The 14,421-nt window shown below is 44.0% G+C and overlaps 6 protein-coding genes across 6 annotated transcripts; 5 read left to right on the plus strand and 1 right to left on the minus strand.

Moving 5' to 3' along the window:
* Positions 1-1,123: 1,123 nt before the first annotated feature.
* On the plus strand, positions 1,124-1,999 carry FOMMEDRAFT_160538 (uncharacterized protein; the record flags this gene model as incomplete). The annotated part of the gene is made up of 6 exons (XM_007270220.1): positions 1,124-1,154; positions 1,202-1,294; positions 1,415-1,427; positions 1,476-1,616; positions 1,743-1,906; positions 1,962-1,999. 6 exons carry the CDS (start codon positions 1,124-1,126, stop codon positions 1,997-1,999), a joined length of 480 nt encoding a protein of 159 aa, XP_007270282.1.
* Positions 2,000-2,641: 642 nt separating this feature from the next.
* FOMMEDRAFT_128129 (uncharacterized protein) lies at positions 2,642-5,800 on the minus strand. Its single transcript, XM_007270221.1, has 12 exons — positions 5,719-5,800; positions 5,613-5,659; positions 5,170-5,557; positions 5,090-5,112; positions 4,915-5,037; positions 4,581-4,865; positions 4,447-4,526; positions 3,915-4,396; positions 3,623-3,864; positions 3,362-3,568; positions 3,144-3,303; positions 2,642-3,090 (listed from the first exon to the last, which is right to left on the minus strand). The coding sequence occupies exons 2-12, from the start codon at positions 5,613-5,615 to the stop codon at positions 2,699-2,701; spliced, it is 2,385 nt and encodes a 794-aa protein (XP_007270283.1). The 5' UTR covers positions 5,616-5,659; positions 5,719-5,800; the 3' UTR covers positions 2,642-2,698.
* Positions 5,801-6,274: 474 nt separating this feature from the next.
* On the plus strand, positions 6,275-7,950 carry FOMMEDRAFT_160540 (uncharacterized protein; the record flags this gene model as incomplete). The annotated part of the gene is made up of 3 exons (XM_007270222.1): positions 6,275-6,382; positions 6,438-6,883; positions 6,996-7,950. 3 exons carry the CDS (start codon positions 6,275-6,277, stop codon positions 7,948-7,950), a joined length of 1,509 nt encoding a protein of 502 aa, XP_007270284.1.
* Positions 7,951-8,747: 797 nt separating this feature from the next.
* Positions 8,748-10,033, plus strand: FOMMEDRAFT_31186 (uncharacterized protein; the record flags this gene model as incomplete). Its single annotated transcript, XM_007270131.1, has 2 exons — positions 8,748-9,897; positions 9,936-10,033. 2 exons carry the CDS (start codon positions 8,748-8,750, stop codon positions 10,031-10,033), a joined length of 1,248 nt encoding a protein of 415 aa, XP_007270193.1.
* Positions 10,034-10,990: 957 nt separating this feature from the next.
* Positions 10,991-13,277, plus strand: FOMMEDRAFT_160542 (uncharacterized protein; the record flags this gene model as incomplete). The annotated part of the gene is made up of 7 exons (XM_007270223.1): positions 10,991-11,443; positions 11,505-11,654; positions 11,716-12,095; positions 12,176-12,488; positions 12,604-12,744; positions 12,832-13,054; positions 13,159-13,277. 7 exons carry the CDS (start codon positions 10,991-10,993, stop codon positions 13,275-13,277), a joined length of 1,779 nt encoding a protein of 592 aa, XP_007270285.1.
* Positions 13,278-13,680: 403 nt separating this feature from the next.
* Positions 13,681-14,063, plus strand: FOMMEDRAFT_160543 (uncharacterized protein; the record flags this gene model as incomplete). The annotated part of the gene is made up of 2 exons (XM_007270224.1): positions 13,681-13,934; positions 13,997-14,063. The coding sequence occupies 2 exons, from the start codon at positions 13,681-13,683 to the stop codon at positions 14,061-14,063; spliced, it is 321 nt and encodes a 106-aa protein (XP_007270286.1).
* Between the last annotated feature and the right edge of the window lie 358 nt (positions 14,064-14,421).

Consider the following 14,421-nt stretch of genomic DNA (forward strand, 5'->3'; position numbering starts at 1 on the left):
TTATATTATATTATATAGTAGACACAAGTCTTTTTCTTCAAGTAAAATACTATAATAAAGTATTTACTCTTAATATATTTTTGTTAAAATATATTTACTCAATATTTAAAGCTATTATAATACATATACTGTATTATATTCATTAATAATACTTTTAGAACCTTTATAAGATGTATAAGAATTATCTTTACTTTATAACCTTATTAAAATTCTTACAGTTACTATATAATTTATAAATAATGTGTATCCTACTATATAAGAACTATAAAGCTATATAAGAAAATGGACTTTTCCCTGACAAGAGCCAAATTTGATACTCTAGATCTTGGACCTGTACAGGAGCTTATCTCAGGAATAGTACAGGGGCAATATTGGCAGCTTGCAACTACTAACTAGTGCCCTTTTAATTTATGATACTGGTGTGTTTATCCAAAATGTTTTCCCCCCAGTACTGTGTCCTGATTGTCTATAGTCATTACTCTGGACAGAGAGGTGTGTTGTACTAAAAACAGCTATGTGTTATTAACTTTGACCATTTTGACAGATCGAGTTTTTCTGGGTACAGTGTCTATCTCATCTATTTATTCTATAATTAGAATCCTATCCCACATTGTATAGGGACGCCCACTCACTACACCTGCCAATTCAATTTACTTTTTCGTATGTTCATTAAATCTGTCAATAAATTCCTTTAACTTAGTAGACCCAGAACCGATATACAGCCATTTTCGGAGCAATATCATTTATATTTGGTAAGCAGTGTTCCACACTTGCTCATGATACCAATTCTAATTATCACAACCAGTGGGAGAGCTAAATGCCAATCAAAACATGTGAGTAGGTATAGAGTAATTTTCGGTGACTTGACTTAAATACTTTACAGATGTAAGCACATGAGCAAAAGGCCAACATCTCCTTGATTTTGACTTATTTTCAGGTGAATTCTCAGTTTGGTCATTCAGCATCTCCAGTGTGTTACAAATTCATGATGTTGTTTACCACACTGATAAAACACATAGATTGGATCATTATAGTATCGATCGACTGTAATATATTATGCACTTGTCCTCATTCTTGTACTATTCTCTGATTGCTAAATTTCACTGATTCTGCAGATATTCTCATGATTCGAGTCCTAGCGTTGTATTCGCGCCGTATGTATGGTGCTCTTAATAATTGTCCTGTGCTAACTACGTGACAGCGAAGTTTCTTTCAACATGTCTCATGACTCTTTTTGGTTTGGAGGCAGCCGCTAAATTCGGCATATTCATTTATGGGACATGGGTACAGCACAGTAAGCAAGTTGCATCTTTGGCTTGAGGACATGATCCCACACCAGGCACAGTTGCTAGCACGGCAATAACGAGGAATATTTCAATCTGCAGTGCTAACTCAAGAAATCTTCTGTCCCTAGGCATTGTTGACTGGTATTTAATACATTGGTTTCTAGCAAGTCAGAGACTGATGTAGTGCAGGACTATTCCAATGGTATATGGATTGATCCTCATGTTGCTCGCAGTGTATAGAGCTGCGGAATTCTGGAAGATGGAAGCTGGGCTGAAAGGACTTGAGCTTGTAAAGGTTCTCATCCGCGATCAGATGATATACTTCCTCCTGTGAGTTACAGCAGTACATCAAGGTGGCAGTCACGAACTCTAACTGGCATTACTAAATAGTGCAGTATCATGCAGTGTTCTAAACATTTTGGAATTTTACGTGACTACTAACAACCTAAATCTTAGTATTCTGCTCCAACGGGTTGGAAGCCTTTCATTCCTTTCTATTCTGGGAAGTCGCCTGTTCTTCCATATGAAGGAAGCCGGGAAACTGGGGGTCAACGAGGGTACCAGCTATCGCATGAAAACCTTAAGCAACATGGAATTTGAACAACAGCTTGGAAATGAAGGTAATATTTAAGTAATATGCAGAGTTTTCATAATATAATCTAACCTGCTTTATAGGGAGCACTAGCGATGCAGTAATGCCTGAGGATGTGTAATGGGTGTAATTAAAGCAGTGCATAAACACTGATGGTACCTTGTTCATCCACACATAGTTAAGTGGTCCAATGTTTGCAACATGTATCGGGTCGGAAGTGGTAGTGTTGTAGATACATAAATCTGTATACCTTGCTCCAAGTGCATTTCAATAGAGAGTCCTGGATCACACGGTAAAGCTTTGAGCCAGTGTACTAAAAACTTCGATTTGGAAATCAGACCAAAGGATTGAAGGCCAAAATTAAGAAATGAAGAAAAAATATATAGTTGATAGACAAAGAAGGAAATGTAATGACTCTAAGGAATAACTGATGCCCTGTGTGATCCTGAGAAATAACCCGTCCAAGCTGTCACAATGAGATCTGAGAGTCCTTGGAATGATATTTTACTCAAATACTTTACAGTCCATGTGACCCTTGTTCTTGAATTTTGTTCACAATTATCCCCAGATACAATACATGAATTCAATCCCGAAGACTATCGATTACTGTAAACTCTATCTACATAATGTAAAGTCTACTACCTACAAGAAATGTCTTACGAAGGTTTCAAGAAATTAAAAATACATACAAGCGTGCAAGTTGCAAAAAGACGAGTCCGCAAAGCAGTTGTCAAGCCATGATAACAAAAAAAAAAGAAATAGCGTACGGACAGCATACAAACAGCAAGAAACGGACAGACAAAACCAGTGGCTTTTTTTCTTAATCTTGTTCTGCATCTTCCGACTCCTCTCCTTCTCCCTCTCCCAGCATATTCGCCAACGCATCGTTCCCCTCGTCCGCAGCAGCCTCGTACACAGCGAATGCAGCCTTCGTCTTGCCTTCTTTCTCCACTTTCATCTCTCCTGGCTTCTTTGCGTCTGCATCCGCAGACGTCCATCCCTTGACTCTGTCAGCGAATACTTCGGGACTGCGGTCGAGTAGGACGTTCAGGTCTTTGTCACTCAGAACGTTCGTCTTCCCCGCTTCTGTGTTCGGCACGACGTTGATCTTCTCGCCTTCGAGTTTGAGGAGAGTTGCAGCGAGGTCTGCGAGGTTTTCCTTTTCTCTGCCTGTCCCTCTCGAGACCAAGGATCCAGGAACCTTAAATTTACCTGAAGCCGAACATCAATAACTTCATCACGATTCCGAAAGAGGTAATGTTTACCTTTCGCAATGACGAGCGCCTCCAACCTGCGCTTCTCAGTCGCTCGCTGCATGATTGTTTGCTCAATTGTATGTGCTGTCACGAGGCGGAAGATAAGGACAGGCTTGGTTTGACCAATTCGGTGCGCACGATCTTGTGCTTGCATGTCCATTTGAGGATTCTGATTAAAGCATTCGTGAGCAGGAAGAATAAGTGGGATAAGCTGAGAATATTCGTACCCAATCCTGATCGTAGAAGATGACTGTGTCGGCGGCGGTCAGATTGATCCCTAAGCCGCCAGCACGTGTACTTAGGAGGAAGAGTCGAGGTGCCTCAGGATCGTCTCCACCATTCTGGAATCGGTTCATTTCGTCGCGTCGCTGCGAGGGTCCGTAACTCCCGTCGATACGACAGATGTTCCAGCCCTTGAATTCCGTAGCCCATGCCTGAAAACAATATTTTTTATAAGCGCGTACACTGTTACTGTATAAGATGCTTACCTCAATGATATCGAGCATAGTCGTAAACTGACTAAACAGAAGCACCTTGTGCCCGCGTTTAAACAGCTCCGTCAAGAGGCGATCGAGAATAAGCATCTTTCCACTTGCCCCGACGAGCTCCTCATTAATGACTTCTTCACCCGTCGCTGGGTCAACAGGCCAGTCAAACAAGAAAGGATGTGAGCACAATTTTCGGAGCTGCATCACCACATTTTGCAAGTGGAGATTGTTGACTTGCGTAACTACAAGAAAATGAGACCATGCAGTCAAAATCAGCATAGAAGCGACTTACCAGCTTTCCGATGGTGATATTGTCTACCAAGCTCGAGTGCAGTATCCTCCTTCTGCCGTACGAAAGGTCCCATCTGGTCAAACTCACCGGACTCCAGTCTCTTGAAGTAATCTTTATCACTTCCGTCGACGTCGTATGTTCGCTTCACTCCTCTCACACGGAGCTTTCGTCCCTCAGAGAGCATTCTCTCCTTTTCCTTCTCTTTGCGCTGTTTTTCTGCGTGTTTCTCTTCCTCCGTCATTTGCTGCTTGTTTTCAATCAGATATTTCCGAAGATCGCCGTTCACGACCGACTCATAGACAGACTTTTGCTTTTCGGTCAATGGAGCGTAAAGGACGTATTCTTTCTTGGGTGGAAGGTTGTACTCGACATCGGCCTTGAGTCGACGAAGCAAGAATGGCTTCAGAATAGAGTGTAGTGTCGATACGAGCTTCCCAGTTTGCTCGGAAGTTAAAGTGGTACTGAGTGTCGGAATATTGAACCTTTGCCGAATGTTAGCATCAGGTAGCGCGTGCTAATGAATTCCTCGTACCATTGCTGGAACGTTTCCAGATCCGTAAATATATCAGGTAGGACAAAATTAAGTAAAGACCAAAGCTCAGCCAAGTTATTCTATCAGAAGCGGAAATGTCAGTCGCGCCACTGCATGGGTAATAACCAACTTACATGTAGCGGCGTGCCAGTGAGAACCATCCTCCCACCGCTTGTGTACTTTTTAATCTCCTGCATTAATTTGCAGTTCATGTTCTTCAACCGGTGTCCTTCATCGACAACAATGAAAGACCAAGTGTACTTCTCGAGCACTTTACGATCCCTAATTATCATTTCGTACGTTGTGACGACCACAGGAGGCTTTTCGTCATCATCAATGTCGTCGTCAGGGCGAGGCATTAAATTGCGGCGTAGATCAGCCCGATGTTCAGGAGAGCCGTGATACATAACCACTGGGATCTATCAAATAAGTAAGCCGTGTCGTTTCATGTCCTGACTTAGAAACTACCTTTGGAGCAAATCTTGCGAATTCATCTACCCAATTATGCAATACGCTCAGTGGGCAAACAACGAGAAAGGGTGTACTTGTTCGTTCGCGAAGAAATGCACAGAAAGAAATGGTTTGGAGAGTCTAGAAAATTCAACTCAGCCCTGTGGCGTCACCAGACACTCTGCAAAAATACCTTGCCAAGACCCATCTCATCCGCTAACGTCCGATGGATTAGCACCGCCAAAAATACCATTAGCCGAGTGGTCCACGTACCAAGAATACCGGAAATCCCGTTCTCCCATAATGAAGCCATCCAAGCTACGCCTTCTAGTTGGTAATCTTTAAGTGTACCACCTGTCACAAGAGCAGGTTGTTGGAAACTCTCTTCTTCCTTGACTTCATTCTGATCGTGTTGCTTCATTTCTTCTTCCGACTCTGAGTCACTTTCTACAAGCTTCTTTCGCCTCTTCGCTGGAGGTTGCCTGCCGCCCCGACCACGTTTGGTTCCGCTTCCTCTTGCAGGTCTTCCTCTTCGAGCAGAAGCAGGTTTCTGTCGTTTTGATTTTGCCTTGACGAGTGACATTTGATGGTGAAGAATTGCCGAATATTCAGCCGATTTCGCGAGAAGAGCCTCCAGCTGCGTCCATCGCTGCTGTGCATCCTAGCGTGGCGGTGGTTTCAGAATCATCCTGTCTTAAATATTAAAACAAATTCACCATATCTTCTAGGTATTTAACCTTTTCTGGCACTTTTTCACGATCAATCTATTCATATAAATTATGAGATCTCGCATTTTAGGACACGTCAGAGCCAGCAGCCTACTTTCTCCACCTCCAAGAGCTCTTGCTCCTCCTTCGTCAAGCTGCCATCGTCTGAAAGCTCGCCAGGCGGAGGAGTTGTTGCCACTGAACTCGGACGCGTCGACTCGTAGTACTCTGTGTCAGACATGATGAGCGGGGTTGAGGAGGAGGACATTGCTGAGAACGAAGGAGGTCGTGGCGTAAATGAGAGGACAGCGGCGCGACGTGTCTCGCAAGTCCGCCCTTCGCGCTTGTGCCGGCCCTAAACATGATCAGCTTAGTCAGCAGTATCGTAAGTACTTAACACATTAACAGAAGTTCTCCAGAACAACGACTACATATGGCTTTTACCTAGTCGAATAGCTTGACCCAACTCTATTCTTCGTGTATTACAATTGTTTCTCTTGACCCGTTTAAGTTCGTCGTTCCGTAGTCCTTGTATGACGAGCACCATGACAAAAAACTGTCGCAGAGCAAAAGGCCGTTGGCCTGGAGTGCGTAGATTCGGACCGCCGCACTGTCCACAATCATGAATCATTCCACTTCAACAAGAGCGCTGAGTGTGGCCAGAAAGTGCTATGATAGCAATAAATAGCGGCTTCTACAGTTTTTCATGTTATAAGCTCGTTTTACCAGCAGTGATTCCGTACATCCTCCCACGCGCCCGAACCATCTTCGCTCAGTCAGTGAGTCCGCTCTTTGCACTGATTTATGCTTTCCTCTAACTAAACACGTTGACAGATCTCATTATCAAACGCTCTCTGTGTCCTTGGTTCTCTGTCTTCCATGAGTAACGCATTTAGGATCAACGATCTCTCACTTGAGATTCTCTGCGAGACTCTTCTTCTGTATGTTCTACGCATGTCACAGAGCGACGTACCGCATCAAGTATCTACAACATACCCGACCAAGTTTTCTAAATGCGACCCGGATCCACCTGCGGAATCTATGTTGTCGCCACAGCGCCTCTCTCAAGTCTGCAGGTTATGGCGCAATGTGGCTACATCACTTCCATCCTTATGGACAGACATCAACGTTCTCCTGCATAGAAATAACAGCAACAAACGGGATGCTTGGCTCGTAAGAGCAGCCGACACTTGGACAGAGAGATCCAAGATGTCTCCACTTCGGTTACGCGTCGCGTACCATATTCTTGACGTTCCAAAGTCGAAGTTTGACACTGCAGTGTACATTCTAACAAAATTGCTGGACCATCAAAACCGCTGGAGGGACGCTCGTTTTACCTTCATTGGGGACAACCCACAGAAGCTGCCACAACTCCGCCTTGTTGACGCGCAGATCCTGGCTTCACTCTCTGTCTTTTGGCACGGAATTTGCTAGCAGCGACAACATGCCACAAGTGCACCTCGACATTTCGTGTTCTTCGGTGAAGAGTCTACACCTCACAAGTATCCCTTGCATTAGATCCGGACAAATTTCGAGTCTACGGGAACTAACTCTATGTGGCATTCTCAAATTCTCAGGACGCAAGATCAATGTTCAACGAGCGGATCTTCTAGAAGTCTTTCGACACATGCCGCACTTGGAAGTCCTTAAAACCAACTGGCTCGACTGCAATTTATTGGGGTTAGTTGATTCACAAGCCCTCCCTATAACGTTGCACAGACTACACACCCTTGCATTCAGCAACGATAGTACTTCTGCATTCATCGTCAGCAAGCTGCTCCTGCCAGCACTGAGACGCCTGATTCTCAAACCTTTTCCCTGGGATTTCTCAGAGGGACTTTCAAATATGATTGAACTGTCCCAGTCTTCTTTGGAATACTTGGAGATTTCCAATGGATTCTATTCTGAAGACGATATCACTCCTTTTCTGCGACGCTTCACGTCAGACCTGAAAGCTCTTTGTCTGCTGTATCATGGACCCTTCTTCCTGCTCGATTTCTTAGAATTGCTGTTCATAATCGACACAGGCGGGCTTAGGGGAGCCGGGAACATCCGTTTTCCCAATCTTGAGGAGCTTTGTATCAAAGACAGTCGATCTAATATTCAATATGCTCGGATAAGAGACCCTGATCTTGAAGAAGTAGAAAAAAGAAAATTTGCGTTCTTTTGCAATATGCTTGAAGAGAGGTGCCACACGCTTAGCTTGATTGGGACTATCGAATGTCACCCTGCTCGCCATAGTGAGAGCCACTGTTTCAATATTCCGTTCGTCGACGTCAGCTTCAAACAGATTTATAGGACCTTTGCAAAGTCAATCCGATTTGATATTCGATTCGAGAAGTTGTAATTGTATTGAGGATTAACGTTCATTAGAGTAGCTGTAGGAGCTGGGTGTGTCCCTTTGTGTATAGTCTGTCAAGTATAATAGGGTCGGCATAAACGAACTCATATTTAACTAGAGTTACATCACAAAAATATACACGAGAATATATTGTATCTTTTCCTAAGATATATATATTTGCACATTGCAGTGAATATAAGATCCTTATTATTCATTATTTTTTATCTATATCTTTGAACACATATGCAGTATATATCCTACCATTTTTTTACTCTATCTGAGAAATAGACGAGCCTTGTATTGTATAAAATAGTAACATGCCTAGTCCCTAAAAAAGAAGTTATGATCTCTTCCAAACATGGGGATGACAAAGACATACTTTATCATCCCAATCCTGTGATGCCTTAAGTATACGTTTAAACATTTCCCTTGGCCAGTCTAATATTGTACATATCTACTGGCAACTCTTGTCCGACATGTACGAAGTACTAGAACACTATCATAGAGCACGTTGTCGCTGGCCTCAGTGGCCTGGAGTGCAAAATGTTAGGACCATCGCATTGGCCTGCTCGTCTCCATAATACGTGGTCCTTTCCGTGTGAGTAATAGCGTTTAATGTGGTTGGAAAGTGGCATGGTAGCTATATATCGGTTCTCGCGGCTCAACGATTGCAACTTGTCTACTAATAGTTGATTCTCTACACCTTTCTACACGCCCGGACGTTCTACTTGCAATCGGCAAGTGCGTTCTTTGCATTGGTTATGCTTGCATCTGACTAGTGGCATAGATAAATTCACTGTTAAATGGTCGATTCACCTAACACTCTGTCTTCCACGAGCAACGCGCTTACGATAAACGATCTTCCACCTGACATTCTCGACGAGATACTTCTGCATGTTCCACGGGTGTCACAGAGGGATGTGCCGCTTCAGGAGAGAGATGATCTGCTTTGGGAAGAGGATGTACCATTTCAAGAATCTATGAGGTACCTGGGCACGTTTCTTGGTGACTATCCGAGGAGTCCACCTGCGGAAACTATGCTGGCACCACTGCGCCTCGCTCAGGTTTGCAGGCTATGGCGCGACGCGGCTACAACACTTCCAGCTTTATGGACAGACGTCAACGTTCGTCTATATAGACATAACTCCGAGGAACGAGATGCGTGGTTTGTATGGGCCGTCGACACTTGGATGGAGAGATCGAAGGCTTCTCCGCTTCGGCTCTCCGTTGAGTGCGACACTCTGGACGTTTCGGAGTGGAAGTTTGATGTCGCAGTGCACATTCTAAAGAAATTACTGGACCACCAAAACCGCTGGCGCGTCGCTCATTTTGCCTTCATCGGGCACAATCCTAAGGAACTGCCACAGCTACATCTTGTTGACGCACCGATCCTCGAGTCACTCTTCGTTTGCTGGGATGGAATTGCTGTCGACTACAGCATGTCACAGGTGCATCTTGACTTTTCCTCTTCTCCGAGCCTGAGGAGTCTACACTTGACAAGTTATCCTCACATTGAACCTGGGCAACTTTCGGGTTTGAGAGAATTGAGTCTACACGGTACTCTCTCATTGTATGGGCACGGCGTACAGCGAGCGTTTCCTCTGGAAATCTTCCGACACATGCCGAACTTGGAGATCCTCAAGACACGGTCTCTCGAATGCACATTCCACGACCTGTCCGAAAATTCACAGAGCCCTCCAATTGTACTGCACGAGCTACATACCCTTGTGCTCTGTTGCGATGTTGTTTCTAGACTTATTGTCAAGAGACTGACCCTTCCGGCTCTGAGGCGGTTGATTCTCGACCATTTCCCTGGAGATAACATTGAGGAACTTTCGGTTATGCTTGGACGGTCCCAGCCACCCTTAGAATATCTGGAACTCTCTGGCAGATATTTCGATGAACGGGCATATATGCACACCCTGTTACTCTGTCCAAGCGTGAAGACTCTTTGTATATCTCGTTCCGCAATTATGTCTATTCTCTTCAAGGCATTGTTACCTCGGGAAGGAGACAACCCCACTTTGTGCCCAAATCTCGAGAAGCTTTGTATCAGGAACTGCTTTTGGAATGCGTATGGAGGAAATGATGACGATTGGAACGATGACGATGAGATAAATGTACTGTTATTATGCAATATGCTGGAGAAGAGATGCTGCAGTCTTGGCCTCCTCGGAACAGTCGAATGTTATGGGACCAATCGTTACAGTTTGTTACCTGCCCGGCATGATAGAAGCTATTGCTTCAGTGTTCCATTCATCTGCATCAGTGGTGCACGAATCTACGGACCGTTAAAGAATGCGTACCAGTTGGACGTTCGATTTAGAAATCCGTTGACTGTGAAGGTTTAGCCTGTATCAGGGCAACTAGTACAACTCTGGATTTCTCCGGAATCATACCGCATACTGGACATACTTACGAGTGTACCATACTTGGGTAGTCATCCTAATATATGAAAAGTATCTTGTGAACTAGAGAATATGTTACAGTGCATTGTGTGTAGTGATATTTTTGGTGCTTGTGTACGTAAAGTTCCAAAATAGCCAATTTACCAGTCATCAATCAACATTATTTTGGCACTAATTGAATGACCGCCCTATTAATTTATGCAATGAAGGCCTCATAGGCTGTATAGTTATACATATAAATACACATAGCTTTATGCACTGAAGTCTGGAATTTGAATTTGGGACACATACGGTGATGTTGTTATCCGTAAGAGCGAGAGTATATTGTCCTCAATGGATGCTGAACGGCAAGTGCCAAATGTTCGGCTATAGCTCGGGTTGAAATGCACAAGTTTACACTTTTCAAGAAAGAATTAGATTTCCGGATATAGTAGTCTGCTGATCGCGGCCCGCGTTCCACATCACGGCAAATCTTCCATGGTTCAACCTACCGTATGTAAAGTGATGACCGCTTGCACAGGGTCTCAGAGTGCACTGCCAACAACGCCATTCTTAGGATAAAGGTGAGATGACCCAGAGAAGATACACTTTGCATTACTAACGCCCATAGTACCCAAGGCTTTACAAACTGTAGTAGAATGTCGAAGAAGGCAACAACACCGACACTGGATGAACCCCCGCCCCTGCCTCCACCGAGTGTTCCGCCTCAAATAACAGTTGCCAAACCAACAAGACAAGACATTGTCCATATTATATTTCTTTTAGCAAACCTTACTCTGACGAGCCATGCACTCCAAACGCTGCTCAGGCCAATATTCGGAAAGACATTCGGTCCTTTGGCGTTTCACGCTGGTGTACTATTTGCATTTATCGCTTTCTCGTTTTCATTGCCGGATAATGTCAAGCAGCAACGAAATGCACTAGTAATAATGTCTATGCTGCAAACTGCCGCATCGCTGGCGGGGAGGTCGTTAGGAGCTGTTGCTGCACCGTTGTTGATTGAAGAACCGACACTTGCCTCTGGACTCGTACATGCTTTATTGAGTTTTCCGACACTTGGCGTGGGAGGCGCAGTGTGGTTGAATTGGACGGTGTGTGAACAGCTACTTTGTAGAGTTTGAATGTTACTGATTTGACGTGATGTGAGCTTAGAGAAGGTATATGGATCCGGAGCCGACAACGATGGGTCGTATGACCGTACGAGTTTTCACTTGTGTGGCTCTTACTACCATCATTAAATATGCAGAACCGCTCGTTGGTGACACACTCTTACAACATTTCAACATTCCTCCGAATGCTACAGTCAGTGCCATATTCCCTTTTATCTGGTAACACAATAATTCTGATTTTTGTTTCTGCACAGTTAGTCTGTCTTGCAATGACCACATACACACTCTCAATTATCTTTAGGCCTGACCGTTCTGTCTTCGACGTGCACCAAATTAGCAAAATCATAACGGTCCTCTCACTATATATGGTCGTACTTGCAGTTTCAGTTCCACCTTACACGCCATCCGCGCTCTCCGTGCAATATCAACGTTTCACCCCATACGGATTTATCCAAGTTGTAGATAACCATTTCACTACACCGACAACTCGGTATATTCGCCTTGATGCTTCCGTCCTTGGAGAAGTGGTATTGACGGACGATGGAAACGCGGGAGATGCAAAAGGCACGGCAAATGCATTGTTGGAAGCTATTATGCTTGTGCAGGGAACCTCTGACAAACGCGCACTTTCCATGTGAGTGACCGTTGCTTCGCTCATCCCCTTAACGAGCTTGAGCTGTCACCTTACTTGTGTTTTCACCTCTTATCTACTAGCGGGGTCCAAACTGGCGCCGTAGCCAAATCACTCATCTCGAATTCCTATAATACGACAATCGTAGACGCCAGGGAACATCTCATCGCCGCCGTCCAAAATTACTTCGGTTTGCAACTCCCGGAACCCAGTAAGGTGATCACCGAAGAGCCAGCTGTTTGGGTCCGACGTCTCGCTGGAGAGAACGCCGATGAGAAGTTCGATGTGATTGTGCATGATGTATTTGAAGGCGGCGAGTTACCCGCAAGGCTGTTCACTATGGAGCTCTGGGCTGCACTGGGAAATGTGCTGGATAAGGATGGTGTATTGGCTGTGGTGAGTTCTCATAAGAAGTTTCGATTTCGTTGCACTGCTTTCATATTATTACTATATTTGGCTGATATGAGTGATATGGCTTCTGCATTGCTTCTTTTCCCTCATGCTTCTGCAGAACTATGTGGGGAAGCGGAATTCTGTGACATTCAAGTCGACACTGAACATGCTGCGCAAGAACTTCAAGACGTGCAGAGCTTTCCGTTCAAATCCGGTTGACAAGTTGCCTTTGGCAGTACCTCATGAATTTAACGAAGTGGTGCGCCATCTGTTTCTCATCTCTGTGCACGAACCGATATTGAAGCACTGCTTTCCTATACTCGTGGCGTTTGGATCATTATTGTAGGTGATTCTCTGTACACCCGCCGAGTCGCTCTCGTTCCGCTCTGTATCAACTAGCTCGGATCACTTCTCGATGAGCACGGCGGCTGTGCTCTCTAGCCTGGATGCGCGCGAGGTGGATATCAAAGAGGCACTTGGAGAGACACCGCCAGAGCGCTTCTTGTTGAAGGAGGAGGATCCGGTTATGGGGAGATGGGGAAAGGATGGGATCAATGATTATTGGAAATGTGAGTATTCTTTTCCCACTGTGCAATAATTCCTTTCTTTGGGGATCCATGAGGAGCCTAGAATTCTGCTGACGACTTATATTTGTCCAACAGTGATGCGCCAGCGGTTTCCACCGTCTGTTTGGCAGAGTTACTGAGAAGCACGACGGTAGTTGTCTCACCGATGCTCGCTGTCGATTGGTGGACTGGTCTCGACGAAGTTATCCCTGCCTCAGACTCTTGATCATTTCTTGCAACTAATTGACCACGAATATTTTCTGAAATGGATTGAGGTGCTTTGGGAAGGATACAGTGCAGCTTGCATCAAGCAGCTTAAAGTCATTTACACACTCTCGAATATCCGACAAGCATGTGTGGAAGTATAATCAGCAATAGTCTGCTGGTTCTTTTGGGCCTGCCATACTGATGACTCTTAATGTTTCTAACATCTGGCACAGGACTAGCTCACAAATATGTTATTGAATTATTTCCATTTGCCTCATAGTCCTTTGCTGAGAGTAATGAAGAGATATCAGGATAACATCAAGGGTTTTGTCATTGTCATGCATAGTCTTTGTCTTGAAATGCTCACAAAGGCCCTGCTGCTCTCTGTATATCTACTTGCTTCAGTTTCTTCTTTGCCAAGCATGCATGCATCTGGAGCAACCTCTGATCCGAATACTGCTGATAATCAAACATTCAACTATATCATTGTCAGAGGTGGTCTCTGTGGCCTCACTGTTGCTGGTTGCCTTACAGAAGATGCTTTGAAAACAGTCCTTGTCATTGAAGCAGGGAATGATGACTGTAGAGACCCATTTAATGTATTACAATATGGTGCTGTCTTTGGCACAGATCCAGCAAGGGAGTGGAACACTGATCAGGATAGGGTTATCCTAGGGTGAGTTACGTTGCAACAGTGAACGGAAGTGCATGATAATATACCATCATTGCCATGTACAGAGGTAGGACGCTTGGTGGAGATAGTTCGATTAACGGTACAATAATCACCCGTGGCATGAAAGAGTAACATCACGAAAAAGTCTTAAGTATTATACTTGCTTGTAATCTTGTATATTTTATATATTTTATAAAATTTGTCCAATTACTTACAATCTTCCTGGGGGGTTAAGCAAGGAAAGTACAATGTTAAATAAGCAAGAAAAAATACTTTTAAAACTTGGCAATTTCCAATATAATTTTATAAATTGTCAAGTTATACAAGTGATTATAATATACTTCCTAAATTACAAGGTTCAGACATACTTATTAATTTGTGACAGTATAATATCTGCTTATAATGCTTACAAGTCATTACAAGTGTTTGAATAGCTTTCTTTTGCTTACTATACAATTTTATATCAAATAATTAATTAAACATAATTATA

The sequence above is a fragment of the Fomitiporia mediterranea genome, assembly GCF_000271605.1.
Source record: "Fomitiporia mediterranea MF3/22 unplaced genomic scaffold FOMMEscaffold_12, whole genome shotgun sequence".
Lineage (NCBI taxonomy): Eukaryota > Fungi > Basidiomycota > Agaricomycetes > Hymenochaetales > Hymenochaetaceae > Fomitiporia > Fomitiporia mediterranea.